The sequence below is a fragment of the Hippoglossus stenolepis genome, chromosome 4 (assembly GCF_022539355.2).
Source record: "Hippoglossus stenolepis isolate QCI-W04-F060 chromosome 4, HSTE1.2, whole genome shotgun sequence".
Classification (NCBI taxonomy): domain Eukaryota; kingdom Metazoa; phylum Chordata; class Actinopteri; order Pleuronectiformes; family Pleuronectidae; genus Hippoglossus; species Hippoglossus stenolepis.
In genome coordinates, this window is record NC_061486.1 from 14,167,875 (window position 1) to 14,182,806 (window position 14,932).

The 14,932-nt window shown below is 40.0% G+C and overlaps 2 protein-coding genes across 5 annotated transcripts in view; one reads left to right on the forward strand and one right to left on the reverse strand.

Moving 5' to 3' along the window:
* Positions 1-4,328, reverse strand: part of veph1 (ventricular zone expressed PH domain-containing 1) — an 85,935-nt gene extending 81,607 nt beyond the window's left edge. Inside the window, exon 1 of the mRNA XM_047339615.1 lies at positions 4,197-4,328. The gene's annotated coding sequence lies outside the window, so the exon portion shown is untranslated. The remainder of the gene's footprint in view (positions 1-4,196) is intronic.
* Positions 4,329-6,615: 2,287 nt separating this feature from the next.
* LOC118106700 (lysosomal amino acid transporter 1 homolog) lies at positions 6,616-14,874 on the forward strand. 4 transcript variants are annotated; one of them, XM_035155432.2, is made up of 9 exons: positions 6,616-6,779; positions 7,052-7,405; positions 7,939-8,068; positions 8,692-8,779; positions 9,420-9,529; positions 9,705-9,806; positions 11,153-11,338; positions 12,000-12,154; positions 12,594-14,874. In XM_035155432.2, the coding sequence occupies exons 2-8, from the start codon at positions 7,194-7,196 to the stop codon at positions 12,114-12,116; spliced, it is 945 nt and encodes a 314-aa protein (XP_035011323.1). In that variant the 5' UTR covers positions 6,616-6,779; positions 7,052-7,193; the 3' UTR covers positions 12,117-12,154; positions 12,594-14,874. The 4 variants fall into 4 exon arrangements, with proteins under 4 accessions (XP_035011323.1, XP_035011321.1, XP_035011322.1 ...); XM_035155430.2 differs by having other exon boundaries at positions 7,081-7,405; XM_035155431.2 differs by having other exon boundaries at positions 7,105-7,405; positions 12,594-14,873.
* The last annotated feature ends 58 nt before the right edge of the window (positions 14,875-14,932 follow it).

The window sequence follows — 14,932 nt, forward strand, 5'->3', positions numbered from 1 at the left end:
CCTTATTTATGCACATATACAGAGTGGTTTTGAGATTGATGGGTGAGGGGGGTGGTGGGAGGGGATTGGAAGCCTGTTGGAAAGCTGCTTTTTAAAAATAAAGTTTCTCATGTCTCACATTAAGACAAAGATGAATTCGCCAATGAACTAGCCGAGCAGCACTGATGTTGGGCTGAAGTGGGTCAGCTCAATATATACAGAGCAAAAGTCAAACCTTAAAGTTTGGTTGGCAATTAGTTTCTGAAACACTTTTTATAATATTTGTTGAATTCCTCTTCATGTCCCATCTGAAAAAAAGAAAACAAATCTGGTGTCCGTGGCCCTAACAGGACTGTAATAAAAATGGACAGAATGAAACGGAAAAGTCGGCTTCTCGCAGTTATCAGGCAGCGTTCATGTGTTTTTGGGCATTGCTTTGACGAGAGGGGCTATGGGAGAGGGTGGGATGTGTCGGTTGCACATTGTCAAAGTGAAGCCTTCTCTTGCTAGACTTTTCCAGGATTACCAACCCTAGCTTTATTAAGACTTGTTGCTCATTGTTGGACAAGCTGGGAGGATATCTTGAAAAAATGACCAGGACAAATCAGAGGTCACCAAAGTGCGTAGACTTCCTCCTCTTAGTGAATACCTCTAATAAGTTTCAGAGCAATCCATCCTTAATCACCTGAGCTAAGTTATGTTTTCACCCCTGTTTTATGTGTGTTTATTTGTAAGCAAGAATGCGCAAAAAACTTCTGGAGAGATTTGCTTAACTTGGTGGAAGGATGCTGAATGGGTCAGAGCAGAACTCATTGTGATGAAAGTATCAATGAGTCCAAAAATCTACTTCCATGCACTGTTTGGATCAGACAATCAGTAAAGTCCAGAGGATGTGTTTTCAAAGACATTTGAGTCTGCAGGACGATGACCAGTTTAGCATTATCACCATTGTTCTAATGTGAGATGAGTAAACTGTTTTCATAAACTATGCACTGATGAATATACCACGATTTATCGTATCCCTTACAGAGCAGCTACAGCGAAAGATACATATGAACATGCTCAGCTTTACTTTTACATGCTTTAATGGACATTCCAGACTAAATCTTACCACATCAGTTCACCCTTAAAATACTGCCCCAGTCCATGAGAATTTATATAATTTGTCTAAAACAAAGACTTTCATTCTTATTCTTCTTTTATTCCAAAAAGCTTCAATGCTTCAAACAGTTAAAAAAAAGAATTAACTTTGAACTTTTTTGCTGAGCAGTCCTATATGAATGGTATGATTAAAAGCTGGTTGATAGTTATTCCCTATAACTGGGCCAATCGGTTATGTAACTGATGCCATGAGTTTCATGAATAAGTCACAGAGAACAGACTCCCTGAGGACTCCTCTGGAAATAGTTCCACGCTGTCACACAGAACTCAGCGAAGACTTCTTGAAAGAAAAGATCCCAGAGGTTTTTAGCTTAAGAACATTCTGTGGAAGTCTATTGTATCTTACATTGGTCTTTTTCTTTTGAGTGTGTGTGTGTGTGTGTGTGTGTTCCTGTGCTTATGTGGAAGAGAAGGCAAACGTCTCCAATATTTATGCCCTGCAGTTATGCAGCTGTGGAGCAACGACTGGGGAATTACAGTACGACAGGAGCAGAAGAAGAAAACAGCTACTGTAAAACACTCTGAATCCACCGGAGAAAAAGAACGTGAGAATGTGAAATACTGAGAGACGGAGAGAGAGTACAGAGGGTGAGAGTGAAGGAAAACACGGGAGCTAATGTCTCATTTTCTCTCTGGAGAGTGGTCACTGTGGACACGATGAGAGGAAGCACGAGCAGACCACAGGAACACTTAATGTGACACTCACAGATGGAAAGAGCAGATATGTTATGAAGACGTGACAGACTTCCATTTTCTTTGGTTTATGCATCACAACAAATAGTTGTTTTTGTTTAACAGCGCAATATAAAAAACTCACTCTGTTCAAAGTCAGCTTTAACCCAGATAGGTCGCACAAAAAAATCGTGTGGGAGCAATTGTGCTGGATTCCAAGGTGAAACTAATTTCAGTCCCAGACAGAGATAAAAAGATGTCGACAAAAGGAAGCTCCCTTTCCCCCTGTGTGTGTGTGTGTGTGTGTGTGTGTGTGTGTGTGTGTGTGTGTGTGTGTGTGTGTGTGTGTGTGTGTGTGTGTGTGTGTGTGTGTGTGTGTGTGTGTGTGTGTGTGTGTGTGCGTGCGTGTGTGCCTCAGCAGGCATAACTGTGTCAAATGCCACTGAATCCATCCTAAACTGTGTAGTGGGTTTTTTCTCTTTGCTCTCCAGTCCGGCTCCGCTGCTCTCGACTCATGACTGCTGAGAGGATTTTCCACAGTATAGAGAGGAAGAGGAGGAGGAGGAGAAGAAGCAATGCTAGTTATTGCATTAACCGCCACACTCAGCCGACTAACATTCGTGCACGTTTTCTAAACCATCCATTATTCATTACTCCCTGCTGCCTTTCCGCAGTCAAATTCAGAGTCTGGAGCTGAGGGATGAGGATGAGAGAGGCATGTTCTGGTTGCAGCGTTACAGGTCTCACCCAGGAGTGCACGCTTTAAGAAATACATTCAGCGCACAAAATATCAGGAGCTGGTTCTTGCTAGAAAGATGCTTTCAAATATCCTCAATGCAAGTTTCATGGGTTTCTAAGTTTAGACATCGTTTCAGGTCCTGCAGATGACAAATTATACATTTTCTCTGTCCCGGGGAAGTGACTGAACTGAAGGGAATTAGCAGTGAATCACAGCTTTGGCTTGGGGGTGTGTGTGATGTAAAATTTAAGTGGCCCTGAAGTGCAAAACACAAAACAACAACAAATTACAAAACACAACGGCAATTAACTTCTTACAGAAAAGGTAGGTACCTGCTATCAACAGGGCTCATCGCTAATTGGATAAATGCATTTTCCATGTGTTTTGCGATTTGTTGTTGAGTTTACTACTTTTTTGTTGTGTTTTCCATTTTGCTTTGTATTTTCCTATTTACCATTATGTTTCTTTATTAACTGATCTTTTTTCTTATTTGAAAACTTGTTTTTAAAAACACACCAACTTCCTTCTCTTGGTAAGTGAATATCACCTAATTGCATCCAGCACAAGATAAATTCACCTGAACCCAGTTTAACTGTAGCTTACATTTTAAGAAATGAAATCCCAAACCGCATCAAATTAATGCAATCCAGCGCAACCTACATGACACAATAAAATAAAATAATATTTGATTGTGGTCTTCACAGACAGAGAAACAGGACGTGCTAAAAGACACATGTGATTCAGTGTGTGTCCGTTCATCGTCACTCAGAACATGATGGATTTGGCAAGAAAATGAATAGAAACACTACGCGAGTAAAAAGAAACAAACATCATAATATTAATAAGCACTAATGCTATTTGAATGAATGCAGGTGCAAAGAGAATGAACAGATCGTCTCTCCGATAATGTCCTTCCTCTGTGGGACATCAGTCTGTCTGTCTCGGAAGTCTGTGACCTTGAGGGTATAGTCCCCACCCACACACGCACACACACACACACACACACACACACACACACACAGTGTTCACATATTCAGAGGTGGAGCAACAGAGAGATATGCACTAAGAGAAGAAGAAATGCACAAAGCAAATGTGAGTAATGCAACTGAACTTGCCTTTCTGGCTCTTTCATTCCAGTGTATTTACACCGAAACACACACACACGCACACACCCACGCACACACAAACACACACTGAGAGAGAGAGAGCGAGCGAGCGAGCGACTACATGTAAATAACGCAGGTGTAAAGATGTAGTCATGGGATACCATAGTGTTTCCACAGAAAAACGAAAACATATTCTATAGCCACGATGTTCTATGTGTGTTTGTTTAATCTTGCAGCAGCAGGTAAGTGTAAACACACAATATGCATTAATTAACAACTGAGCCTGTAGTACATCCAGTCACCTCTCATATCCACCTGCGCGCTCCCTTCTCTCTGTCCCTGCGTAAAATATATCTGCTTCACGGTTTCCACCTCAGCCGCTCAACTTTCCCGACATCAAGGAATGTGGGTGGCATTCATGCTTTTCCCCCAGCAACGCGATTCTTTCTCCACCGACGGTCAGAGAGCCACGCAGCAACACAGCCAGAAGCACAACTGATCCATCTCCAAACACCTCCAGAGGACAGCGGGCAGCTTACCTGCTCCTGGCCGGACGAGGACGCACAGGACACCGAATGTGGAGCTCCGCTCAGCACCTCCAGACCTCCGTCCATCCAGCGCTGCACATAGGAACCCACATTACACCCCTGTACAGCTCCCCCCACCACACGCACACACGCACACGCACACACACACACACACACACACAACAAGCCTTACATTCATCCTCACCGGCCAACACTGGGAAGTGCGCCATCTTGCGGTCGATCAAAGCGCACCGTGCAACAGGTGGATGGAGGGAGGGACAGGTGTGGGGGGGAAGAGAACACAACAAGTACCAGGATGACTTGTGACTTTTAAACATATGTTACAGGTTGAGTCATACATAGGCTAAATAAATCTATGCTGTTTTTTAAGAAAGAAAGAAAGAAAGAAAGAGAGATCTTGATCTACTACCAATTCTTGGGCGTATGATCTAACAGTGGTGGAATGTAACAAAGAACATTTACTTCTTTTTGGATACTTTTTGATTTAACTCCACTACATATATATCAGCTAGTATCTGTACTTTCTACTCCACTACATATTTACAATACCTTTTGTGACATCTTCACTTTGTTTTTGTTTTTTAAATCTATAGTAATCAACAGATATATTTATACATAGTAATCAATAATGAGAGGGGAATTGGTTTTGTGCTGGTAACATTGGACTGATTCGGAAGTGACCACCATGACTCAGCCATAATGATGTAGTTGTCTATTTCATTAGGGAAAAAGTTACATGCTGCAAGTACCTTTAATACTTGAGGTATATTAAAAGCAAGTACTTATTTCCTTTTACTTAAGTAGAAAAGTTAATCTGGTACTATTACTTTAACTTTTTGTCTTTTTAATTGTACTTTTACTTTCATAAAACATGAGAGTACTTCCTCCACCACTATAATCTGATAACCCTTTTACAGGAGATCTTAAAGGCAGCATGTGCCCACACAGAGGGGATGAAGAGCGAAGAGGAGATGAGGCCTGATGGCTTCATGGCTCTCTTCCAACCCAGAGTTAAACCTAATCCCTTCTCCCAGCTCAGATGTAGCTCACTCTTTAATGTTCACAGCAACCAAACTGGGCTTCAGGAAAAGAAAAGATCAATAACAATGATTAATACAGTTATCAGCTATTGATCTGGCCAAACATTCACTGTATTTCTATTCACTATTACTGTCAGTTGGCCCAGTAGTAGTGACAGTAAAAATAAGTAATAACAACTATAAAAATAAACAGTCTAATAAAGGAAAAATGATGGAGTCTAACAAAAAGAGGTATGTTGTGTCAGCATTGTAACATTTATGTATAATAATGTATTTATTGATAGGTCTGGTGCATGGGTTTTGATGTGATCAGTAGGTGGCGGTATTTCCCCAGACATCACCCTCAGTAAGTGAAGCTGGACAGTGTGTAGCTTTCTCCACCACTATAGCTTCCTGTAAAAAATCCTATTCTACTAAGCATCATGGTATATACAGGCGTTCGTTGAAAATACAAAAATGCCCCATTTTTATTACAGACAGGCCATCACAACACAATAATACAGACACATTTGAGGAATTTATCTTACTTTTTAATTAGTTTATTATTATTATTTTTTTAAGATATGGCAAAATGGCTCCTGGTGTTGCCTCAATGGAATCACATCCTATTTGAACAGTCTGTGTCATCGCATCTCAGACCATGTGTGAATGTGACACTGCAGGTGTAGTGTTTGTAATTAATTATTATTTATAACGTAATCATGAGACATTTGCTTAGAGCTGTGTGATTAGACCCCAAATCATATCACGCCAAAAATTTACATATTAGTCGATAGCGATCATTTTCACGATGAATGGCACATTATTTTGTATAAGTTTAGGAAAACATATTTGCTCCCAAGTGAAGGTTTTGGTCTCAAACCCTTTATATATAACATGTTATCTGAGATCTGGGATCAATCATGTGCTATATCTACCTTCTCACCTAGCACTTGCACAATTCTAAGGCAATAAATTGATTATTGAATTGATACATTCATCTCATATATAATACTCTTCTCACTACATCTGTATATACTCATATTTACCATGTCTGTAGATAAATGACCTTGCTGCTCTTTTGTTATCTGTGGTTTTTACAATATATGACACAAACTCTCACCTGTAAATATTCAGCCGCATCAGCACCTTAATCTACTATTGGCACTCTCTGGTTAGATGTAAATCTGCATTTACTCGTACATGTACTATGTGCAATGACAATACAGTTGAATCTAAAATCTGAAAACATTGCTTTTTTTTATACAGATATTGATGAAAACTATGTTACTATAATTACTGATATTGTTTTATCACCCAAGTAGACACGTGTCATCATATTCGTTTGCCATGGTTTTATTTTGAAGATCCTGACAGGATGTGGTGCGGTGGTTCCGTCTGCGTTGACCTCAGTGGAGCAGCAGTGATGGAGGACAGCATCAGCAGCTAGCATGTCTCCTTCTCTGCAGACTCATGTTGTGTAGTTGGTGTGTGAGAATGTGTAGGAGGTTCACACACACACAGTCTGCAGTCCGCTACCCGCCCACGTTACCAGGTGAGCGCTTCAAACAAGCTCAGTTTAACTAGCTTCGTTTGTTAGCATCTCCTCCTCAGGTCTCTGGTAACTCAGCCAAACAATGACAGTGTCTAAAGCTAATGTAAATGAGGCTAATGTCCCAGTGAAGCTTATTTTAGAATAAACAGACAGTGGGAATTAGATAAACGTAGAACATGTGTAAGTATATTTAGAGATCCATGCGTTAATGTTCACTTTAGTCAGATTGTTTTTGTTCCTATTCTCATGTGTGATTCATTGATCTCTTGCAGAGGGGTCAGATGAGAGTTGAGGTATGTAGCTGTAGTTCTGCTCTCATCCGCAGGTCAGTCCTGTGTTAACACAACAAACACACACACACACACATCTACTCACACGAGCAGCAGCAGCAGGACAGACCCAGACTCAGCCTCCATGGCGGCCCCTCCTCGCTTCCCCGGCGGGAAGAGTGTGGACGGTTCCCCGGCTAACTGGAGCGGCCCGGCAGCCCTGAGCAGACCGCTGTGTGTCAACGGGACCCCGTGGATCCTCTACCTGCTGGAGGAGTGTGTGGACAATGTGTGGGAGTACTGCAGCGTGGTGATAGGACTCGTATCCATGTTCTGCTTCCTGCTGTCCACTCTACCGTAAGTGATGATGATGTTTGCCATCACAATGACATGTTAGATCTCCAGGTAAAACTACTATGTTCAACTCCTGTGTGCGTGGGGGTGTCTGTCTGCCTGTACGCCTGTCTGCCTGTGTGTGTGTGTCTGTCTGTGTCTGCCTGTGTGTCTGTCTGTCCTGTCTGTGTCTGCCTGTCTACCTCTCTGTCTGTGTTCCTGTCTGTGTCGGACTGTGTCTACCTTTCTGTCTGTGTCTACCTCTTTGTATGTCTGTCTGTGTCTGCCTGTCTGCCTCTCTCTCTCTCTCTCTCTCTCTCTCTCTCTCTCTCTCTCTGTCTGTGTCTCCCTCTTTGTATGTCTGTCTGTGTCTGCCTGTCTGACTCTCTCTCTCCTCTCTCTCTCTCTCTCTCTCTCTCTCTCTCTCTCTGTTTGTCTGTCTGTCTGTCTGTGTCTACCTCTTGTATGCCTGTCTGTGTCTGCCTCTCTGTCTGTGTGCCTGTCTGTGTCTACCTCTCTGACTGTGTGCCTGTCTGTCTGTCTGTCTGTCTGTCTAGGCAGGTCTACGAGGCCTACCGTAATGGTAACGTGGAGGAGGCCATGTCTTTTGGCTTCCTCTTCTTCCTCTTCAGTGGCGACGTGACCAGTTTTGCAGGCTGTTACCTCACCAGCCAGCTGCCTATTCAGGTAAACACTCACATCACAATCCAGCCTACTTCCCTCTCTGCTGTTTAGGCCTTTACATTATGTGTGTCTTTGTGCTGTGAACTCACTTGTTAGTGTCCTTTGGTGATGGTAGTCACTCATAGATCATTAGGTCACCAGCGTCACAGGGATAAACAACCATTCATACTCACCTATGGTCATTTTAGAGTCCTCCTCCTGCTTAACCCCAATCTGTGTGTTTTGGGACTTTGGGAGGAAGATGGAGTACCTGCAGTTAACCTGCACGAACACGGGGAGAACATGCAAACTCCACACGCATACATATTTACATACAAGCCTTGCTTTTTGTCATGTTGAGCAAACCTATTTCACTTGTAGCTCACTTATTTTAAATAATGTAAACCACATATTGCCTAGGTTAGTTTTTTACAGACATTTGCGTGTGTACACATTCAACCCCTGCAGAGAAACTCCGGAGGATCTTTGGAGCTCAGTGCATATCGATATACCAGCTTATGCAACTTTCACAGCCTGAGCCTATTTCTATATTGCACATTGAATAATTTACTCTTCCAACACACAATTGTGATCTACATTTTTATTTATCGTTTCTTTTTCTCTCTCCATCTTTGTTCCTCTCTCAGACTGTTACAGTGGTGTTCTACATCTTCACAGACGTGATCCTCATCTCCCAGTTCCTGTACTATAAGATTAAGAACAGCTCCAGCAGAAGTAAGCCCTAGTATTATCTCTCATGTAGATTAAAGGAGGTGGCGAGTGATGCCCGTGCTGTGTGAGCCAACCATATTGTGACCCTCCAGATCAGCTCAAGCATAACAACAAGGAAGGATGTACTTCCTGTGGATGACCCAGTAACTTGAACTGCATAACATAATAAAGTGAAAACATGGGCCTGTCAGCTGTAAGACACTGTCAACTTTACAAGTTAAGTCATGATAAAACATTGATTAACTTGTCATCTGCTGCACATAAATATAACCATATAAGCTGAATACAGGATATAAAAAAAAAAGATAACATGCAAATCCTGGGTCACTGCTCATTTGTCACTTATACCCACAAAGACATAAATACTGTGATTATAGCTTTACTGTGACTGTTCACTGGCAGCAGGAATGAAAACAAGTCAGCAACTTGATAATCAATTTCAGCAGCACACACGTATACAGGATATTTTAGCTGTGTGATTGCAGCCTTTGTTATTGGCTACTTTAATGTCATTGATACAGAATGGAAGGCATCGACACTGGGTGTAGGACTGGCAGCTTAAACTCAGCTAATGCAAACAGTGACATTTTCTGCTGTGTGTCTTCACTGTCGGATCTTCATTTAGTGTGTGTTTGTCGTCTAGAGACCCCCGGGCTGAAGTGGCTGTGCTCCATGTGGTGTGTTGCTGCTACATTAGTCCTCCTGGCTTTACCCAAGCTCATCATTGACAATAGTGCCAATTTAGACCCCCAGGTAGGTCGGTGGTGTGTAGTTTATGTTGTATATTTGTGTGAAGGGTTTACATTAACTTGTTCATGGAACAGATTTCTTCCTTATTATTTTACGATTTTGCTGTTTCTTGTCAAGGTGCAACATTTTGACCCTTTTCATCGCTCTTCCCCTCCCTCTGTCTCCTCATCATCCTCAGAGTCCAGCTGCCTCTAAAGCAGTAGAAATCACTGGCTACATATGTGGGTACCTGGCGTCTGTCTTCTACCTCTGCTCCCGTTTACCCCAGCTCTATAAAAACGTAAGTGACAATTTGTTTGTTTGACTCGGTCAAGATGTGGAGTCTGTTTTCATGGTTTGCGTGTGAGCTGTGCCGTCCTGATTGGAGACAGCTTCCCATCCCAGGGGTTCCATTGAAAACTGAATTCATTACATGTCAGTAAGTCAAAAAATTGGGACTCAGAGTGTTTGAAGTGGGAGGTGAGATTTTTGTGTTTGTGTAACATAGTTTGTGTGTCAAAATTAGAACCAGGCAGTGAAGACAATGGAGCTGTTGTACCGCAGAAACATCCTGGCTCAGAAGCAGATAATAATCGCCACAGGGTGTTGTCTCAGTAGGCTGATATAGTCCAAGAGAAACTTCACACGCACACACACACAAAATTGTAAAATATTAACTCAGATGTACCCTGGGGAAATTATTGCCAGTTCAGACATGTTCGTTGAGCAGAGATCCCAAAACATTTTCACCGTATCACTTCTTGAGACAGGTTACTCATCCAGGTAGTAAATATGTAAAATATTCACATGTTGCCAAGCAACATCTCAGCATTTCACAGGGTTGGTGACAGATTTGACTCAGTCACAGCAGCAGAGAATAAAACTCAGTTATTTAGCCATAGTTAAAATATTTCTTTGGTTTCACAATATTGGATAAATGCTAATTTTTCTGGACGGAGGCATAGTATAATGTGAGGAAGTGAAAGACTAGTTTTGACTGTGTTTTGCAGGTACAGTGACAGAACATGCCTCAACATGAGCACCTCTGTACTTAATGACACTCTAGTCAGTTACTGCCTTTAAAATAAATGTAATCTTTTCGTTTTCATGTCCAGTGCTATGTCATAGACCACAGGTTCTTAAATCTTTTCTCAGTCAAGGACCTGGCTAAATGGAAAACATTTTGGGAACCTCCTCATGTTTGTCCCCGGGATAATTGGACATGCATCTTTTATTTACACTACTACCTCCTTCTGTGAAAGAGCACAGGAGAAATGTGTCAGAAGGATATTTGACAAGTATTTAAATGTTTTCAACATGTCAATACAGAATACCTATATATCATGATCATTTTAATGAATGAATCTGGAAGCTTTTCATGGACCCCTGGGGATCAGCAGACACCCATAGACAATACAGTATTTGTGAGCGAGAGGGATTTGATTTAATTTGTTAATAGCAATGAAAATTAAATAACTCTAGTCTTATTCTTTAATCCTGTTAGCCTGATCTTATCTGGAGTGCAAGTACACAGAAAACAAACAAGAAATGGTTTTCCTTTTACACTGACTGTGGTGTTTCACTTGTGTCCTTCTGTTGCTGCTGCAGGTTTGTTTTTTTAAATACTGTCAACTTTACCCATTCTAGTTCCGGCGACAGTCCACGGAGGGGACCTCTTACATGTTGTTCGCCCTGGCCATGATGGGCAATGGGACATACGGGTTGAGCGTCATCGTGGTGCTACCTGCGCTGAAGGGCTCCAAACAGACGTTCATCATTAAACATCTGGCCTGGCTCATTGGCAGCCTGGGAGTCCTCATACTGGACTTCTTTGTATCCTTTAAATCACAAGTTCACAATCATCACCTGATAACACCTGAATGTGTAACCAGGTTACATTTTCCTTCAACAGTGTCAAGTGTCCTGAATCCTTGTTCACATCTTCAACTTCTACATTTAGGCATACATATTGCTTTTAATGTCCTTGTGTTGAATGTTGTAATTACTGTAATTACAGATGTTAACTGATTATACATATCACATGAGCAATAATAAATAGAATCCGCACAGTGCAACTTAAAGTGTCAGGCAGGCACTTTGGAGCAAATGTAGTGTTTTCATGCAGCATTACAATTAGGTGTTTCTAAGGTCTGAGATATTCTTGCTTTTAACTACTCATCTGTGTACAAATCATGGCTGCCTCGCATCTGTTTGGTGTGCTGGTTGTGTGTGTCCTCAGAAATTAACACTATGTTTCTGCAAGATCCAGTACTAACATGAACGGGAAGGGCAGTGTATATTCACCATTGTCACAATGTCATATAAGTGTCTCTAATGCCATGATTGCTTTCTCTGCCGTGATCTCAGAATCCTCTAGTTGAACACGCCAGTAACATGCATAATACATGTGTAATACACAAAGTATATTGCTTTAATAGATGACTGAAGAAAATATGTGCTGTTAGTGTTTTGGATTGATCCTTAACCTTATTAGGTAACTGCCCAGTTCATTGTGTACAGAAAAAACAACCCTGCTAAAAGCAAAACGCTGCTCAGCGTCCCAGAGGTGGAGCCTCTTCTGTGTGAGGAGGAGGAGCTGTCAGTGCTATAGGAAACAGTACGGACACCGACTTAGTCAAGAAGAGACTGGTTAGTCTGTGTTTTGGATCATTCTTTTGAGGTCTGTCTGATCATTGATTTAGTCATAATAACCAGAGAAAACGTATGTTGCAGAAGCATTTTGAAAATGAGGAACCTGTGGAGCCAGCAGGTGATTCCACTGCATCTTTTCTGTTTATAGGACACACACGATGATCATCTCTTCTGTGATTCACTGTAGTAATAAGTTATTATTAATAAGTAATAATCAGGTCCCGTTTTTTTTTTCTCATCACTGGAGGTCAAGTTAAACTGAGTACTACTTTATTAACATTTAAGTTAACAATGTGTTGGTATCACTTGAATCTTTATCTGATTATGTACACATTTGTATTATTTGTATTTTTTAATTATTATTATTATTATTATTATACCTTTGGGACTTCTTGACCGTGTTTCGATGGAATAACTGTATTTTTATTCCATCTAGGGAGCGAACACACCCACAGGAGGAAGCTTCGAGTCAGATGTCTTTAAACAGATGCAAGCTTTATGGAAGAACAAAGTGCCTGTACACATTTTGATGAGGTATATACAACTGTAGCAGATTGGACAAGGATTTTTTTTTTTCTCAAATCGTCGACAAATCGTTTGTGTGCTCCTGGTTTTCTTTTCTGCTTGGTTAGCTGTGGCTGAAGGGAAATTGTCACAATCAAAATATTAGCTCACTAGACTTGTGTTTTCAATGCATTAGAATTAGACAGGATATAGATGTGTACAGGATTCAAAGGGATCATCTCTGCTTTCCTTAAGGTGCCTTTTATAAGCTGAATATAGTCTTATAATATAAATGCACTGTATATCTATTTGTGTGTGTAGACAGTAACATTAACTGTTTTAAGTTTCCTCTTAATGGCGTTTTGGGTTAGGGTTTTCTAAGACATTACTATTCAACAATGATAGATCTAAAAATAGGAACATTATTATGATTTTATGGAGATACTTTTAAAAGTGACGAGCCTCAAAATGTTTGTACTCTGTCATAAGGTTTAAACAGAAGCGGCTCATGTCAAGTCTAACTTTTTTTCTTTTTTTTTAACACCCCTCCAATGTTAACTTCATTAAAGAGTAATGCTTGACAAATAGATGATGACAATAAAGGCGATAAAAAACAAACGATAACAAATGGATGTTCCATTGATGAGCAGTTCAAGTCGAGAAAATATGGATTTAGATAATTAACTAAACTAATGGCTGTTCAATGTTGTTCTAAATCTTGTGACACAGTGTGTGGGAAGCTGTGTCACAGTTTGAGCAACTATTGAACTACTAGTACTGTACCTGAGATCTGCAGATTCGTCTACCTCATTATTCTATGGACATGTTTATTACTCCCAGCGTTTCATTGTGAGCTGGCCTGAAATCTGGCCACTTTGCTCAGGAAAATTAATTTAGCGTTAAATTTGAAAATTTGAAAATTCTAATTTATTCAACAACATCAACCCTGCTGTTTCAGTTTTGAAATATACTTTCCTCAGTCTCACCAAATAAACCTGAGCAACATGATTGACCTTTTTTCTAGTCTCAGATGGAGATGCAATAATGTGAATTGATGTAAATTCTATAGGATTTGTTAAGACTTTGTTACTAATTAATTTGTTTCTGTAGTAAATCTAGTTTTTGCTAATTATTTTTATATTGCACAATTTATACTTCAATACCTTCTGAATGAGTCTGATGTACTTTTTCAATCCAGCACAAATAATTTGCTATTTATTGAATATACTGCCACTATAAACTATGCTGTATTTATAATACTGTAGTTTTTTACTTTAATGGTGATGTATTGATGTATTTATTTTCTTATAACATGTTCTTACAGATGTGCACATGAACAAATACATTGTATTGCATTCTGAGCTCTGTGACATGATGTTTCCTGACAATGTCTTCTAAATGAGAACAACACAAACATTTACTGTATGTAGCCTATATGGAACAAAAGTTGAATATGATATCTGACTGTTGATTTTGTGTGAATATAAAGAGAACACTGACACACAAAAAAGCAAGTATCATCTGCTCATTTTAACATATATTCAAGTTATATTAAGTATGACGGATTGTTTTTTTTACACTTTCCACAAACATTAACCTACACTGAACATGTAAGTTTATTTAGTTAATACATCCCAAATTATTACTCAAATGGTTAAAATATTTATCCTAAAGGGAAAATTCATGACTTCAGTTTGAATTGTTTGTATGCTTATGATTAAGGTTATTTATTTAAAAGGGACAAATCGCATAATGTGAAAATGTGCCATATTTAGCCACCCAGGCTACTTTTCATCTGCAGTTCCTTGCAGATTGATAATAAAACAATACACATAAACGTTTATATAAAAGCACAAAAGTACAAGCCACAAGGCAAAATAGAGTCAGGGTTTGTAGTGATCAGAGGATGGGGCCACAGTATCAAGGTCCTGTCAATACACAATAACTAAGTAAAAGTCTCCTCACATCTTATATTACATCTGAAATACTCCTGTAGGTATTTAGTGGTTTTGATTACCCACAGCTCTTTGTGGAAATGTTTTGTTTATAAGGATACAATCTATTTTATGTAGAATTTGGATGCAAACCTTTCTGAAAGTGTCAGATTATTCTGGGAAAATATTACATCCATACTTAGGCAGTAACCCTTCCTTAATGTATATATGCATAACCTTGTCAACTATTTTATGTCATTGAAATGTATCGGTAAAATAAACAAAAGGTTAAAAATGTGTACATCCATATCCTGGTCTTTGCTTTTTTTAACTGTTT

What these genes read in the sequence shown, in the direction of transcription:
- LOC118106700 (XM_035155430.2), top strand. Translation starts at nt 6,698, where the DNA reads ATGTTGTGTAGTTGGTGTGTGAGAATGTGTAGGAGGTTCACACACACA. An exon ending in TTCCTGCTGTCCACTCTACC is followed by an intron (nt 7,406 to 7,938) that starts GTAAGTGATGAT and finishes CTGTCTGTCTAG; the next exon opens with GCAGGTCTACGAGGCCTACC. An exon ending in CCAGCCAGCTGCCTATTCAG is followed by an intron (nt 8,069 to 8,691) that starts GTAAACACTCAC and finishes TTCCTCTCTCAG; the next exon opens with ACTGTTACAGTGGTGTTCTA.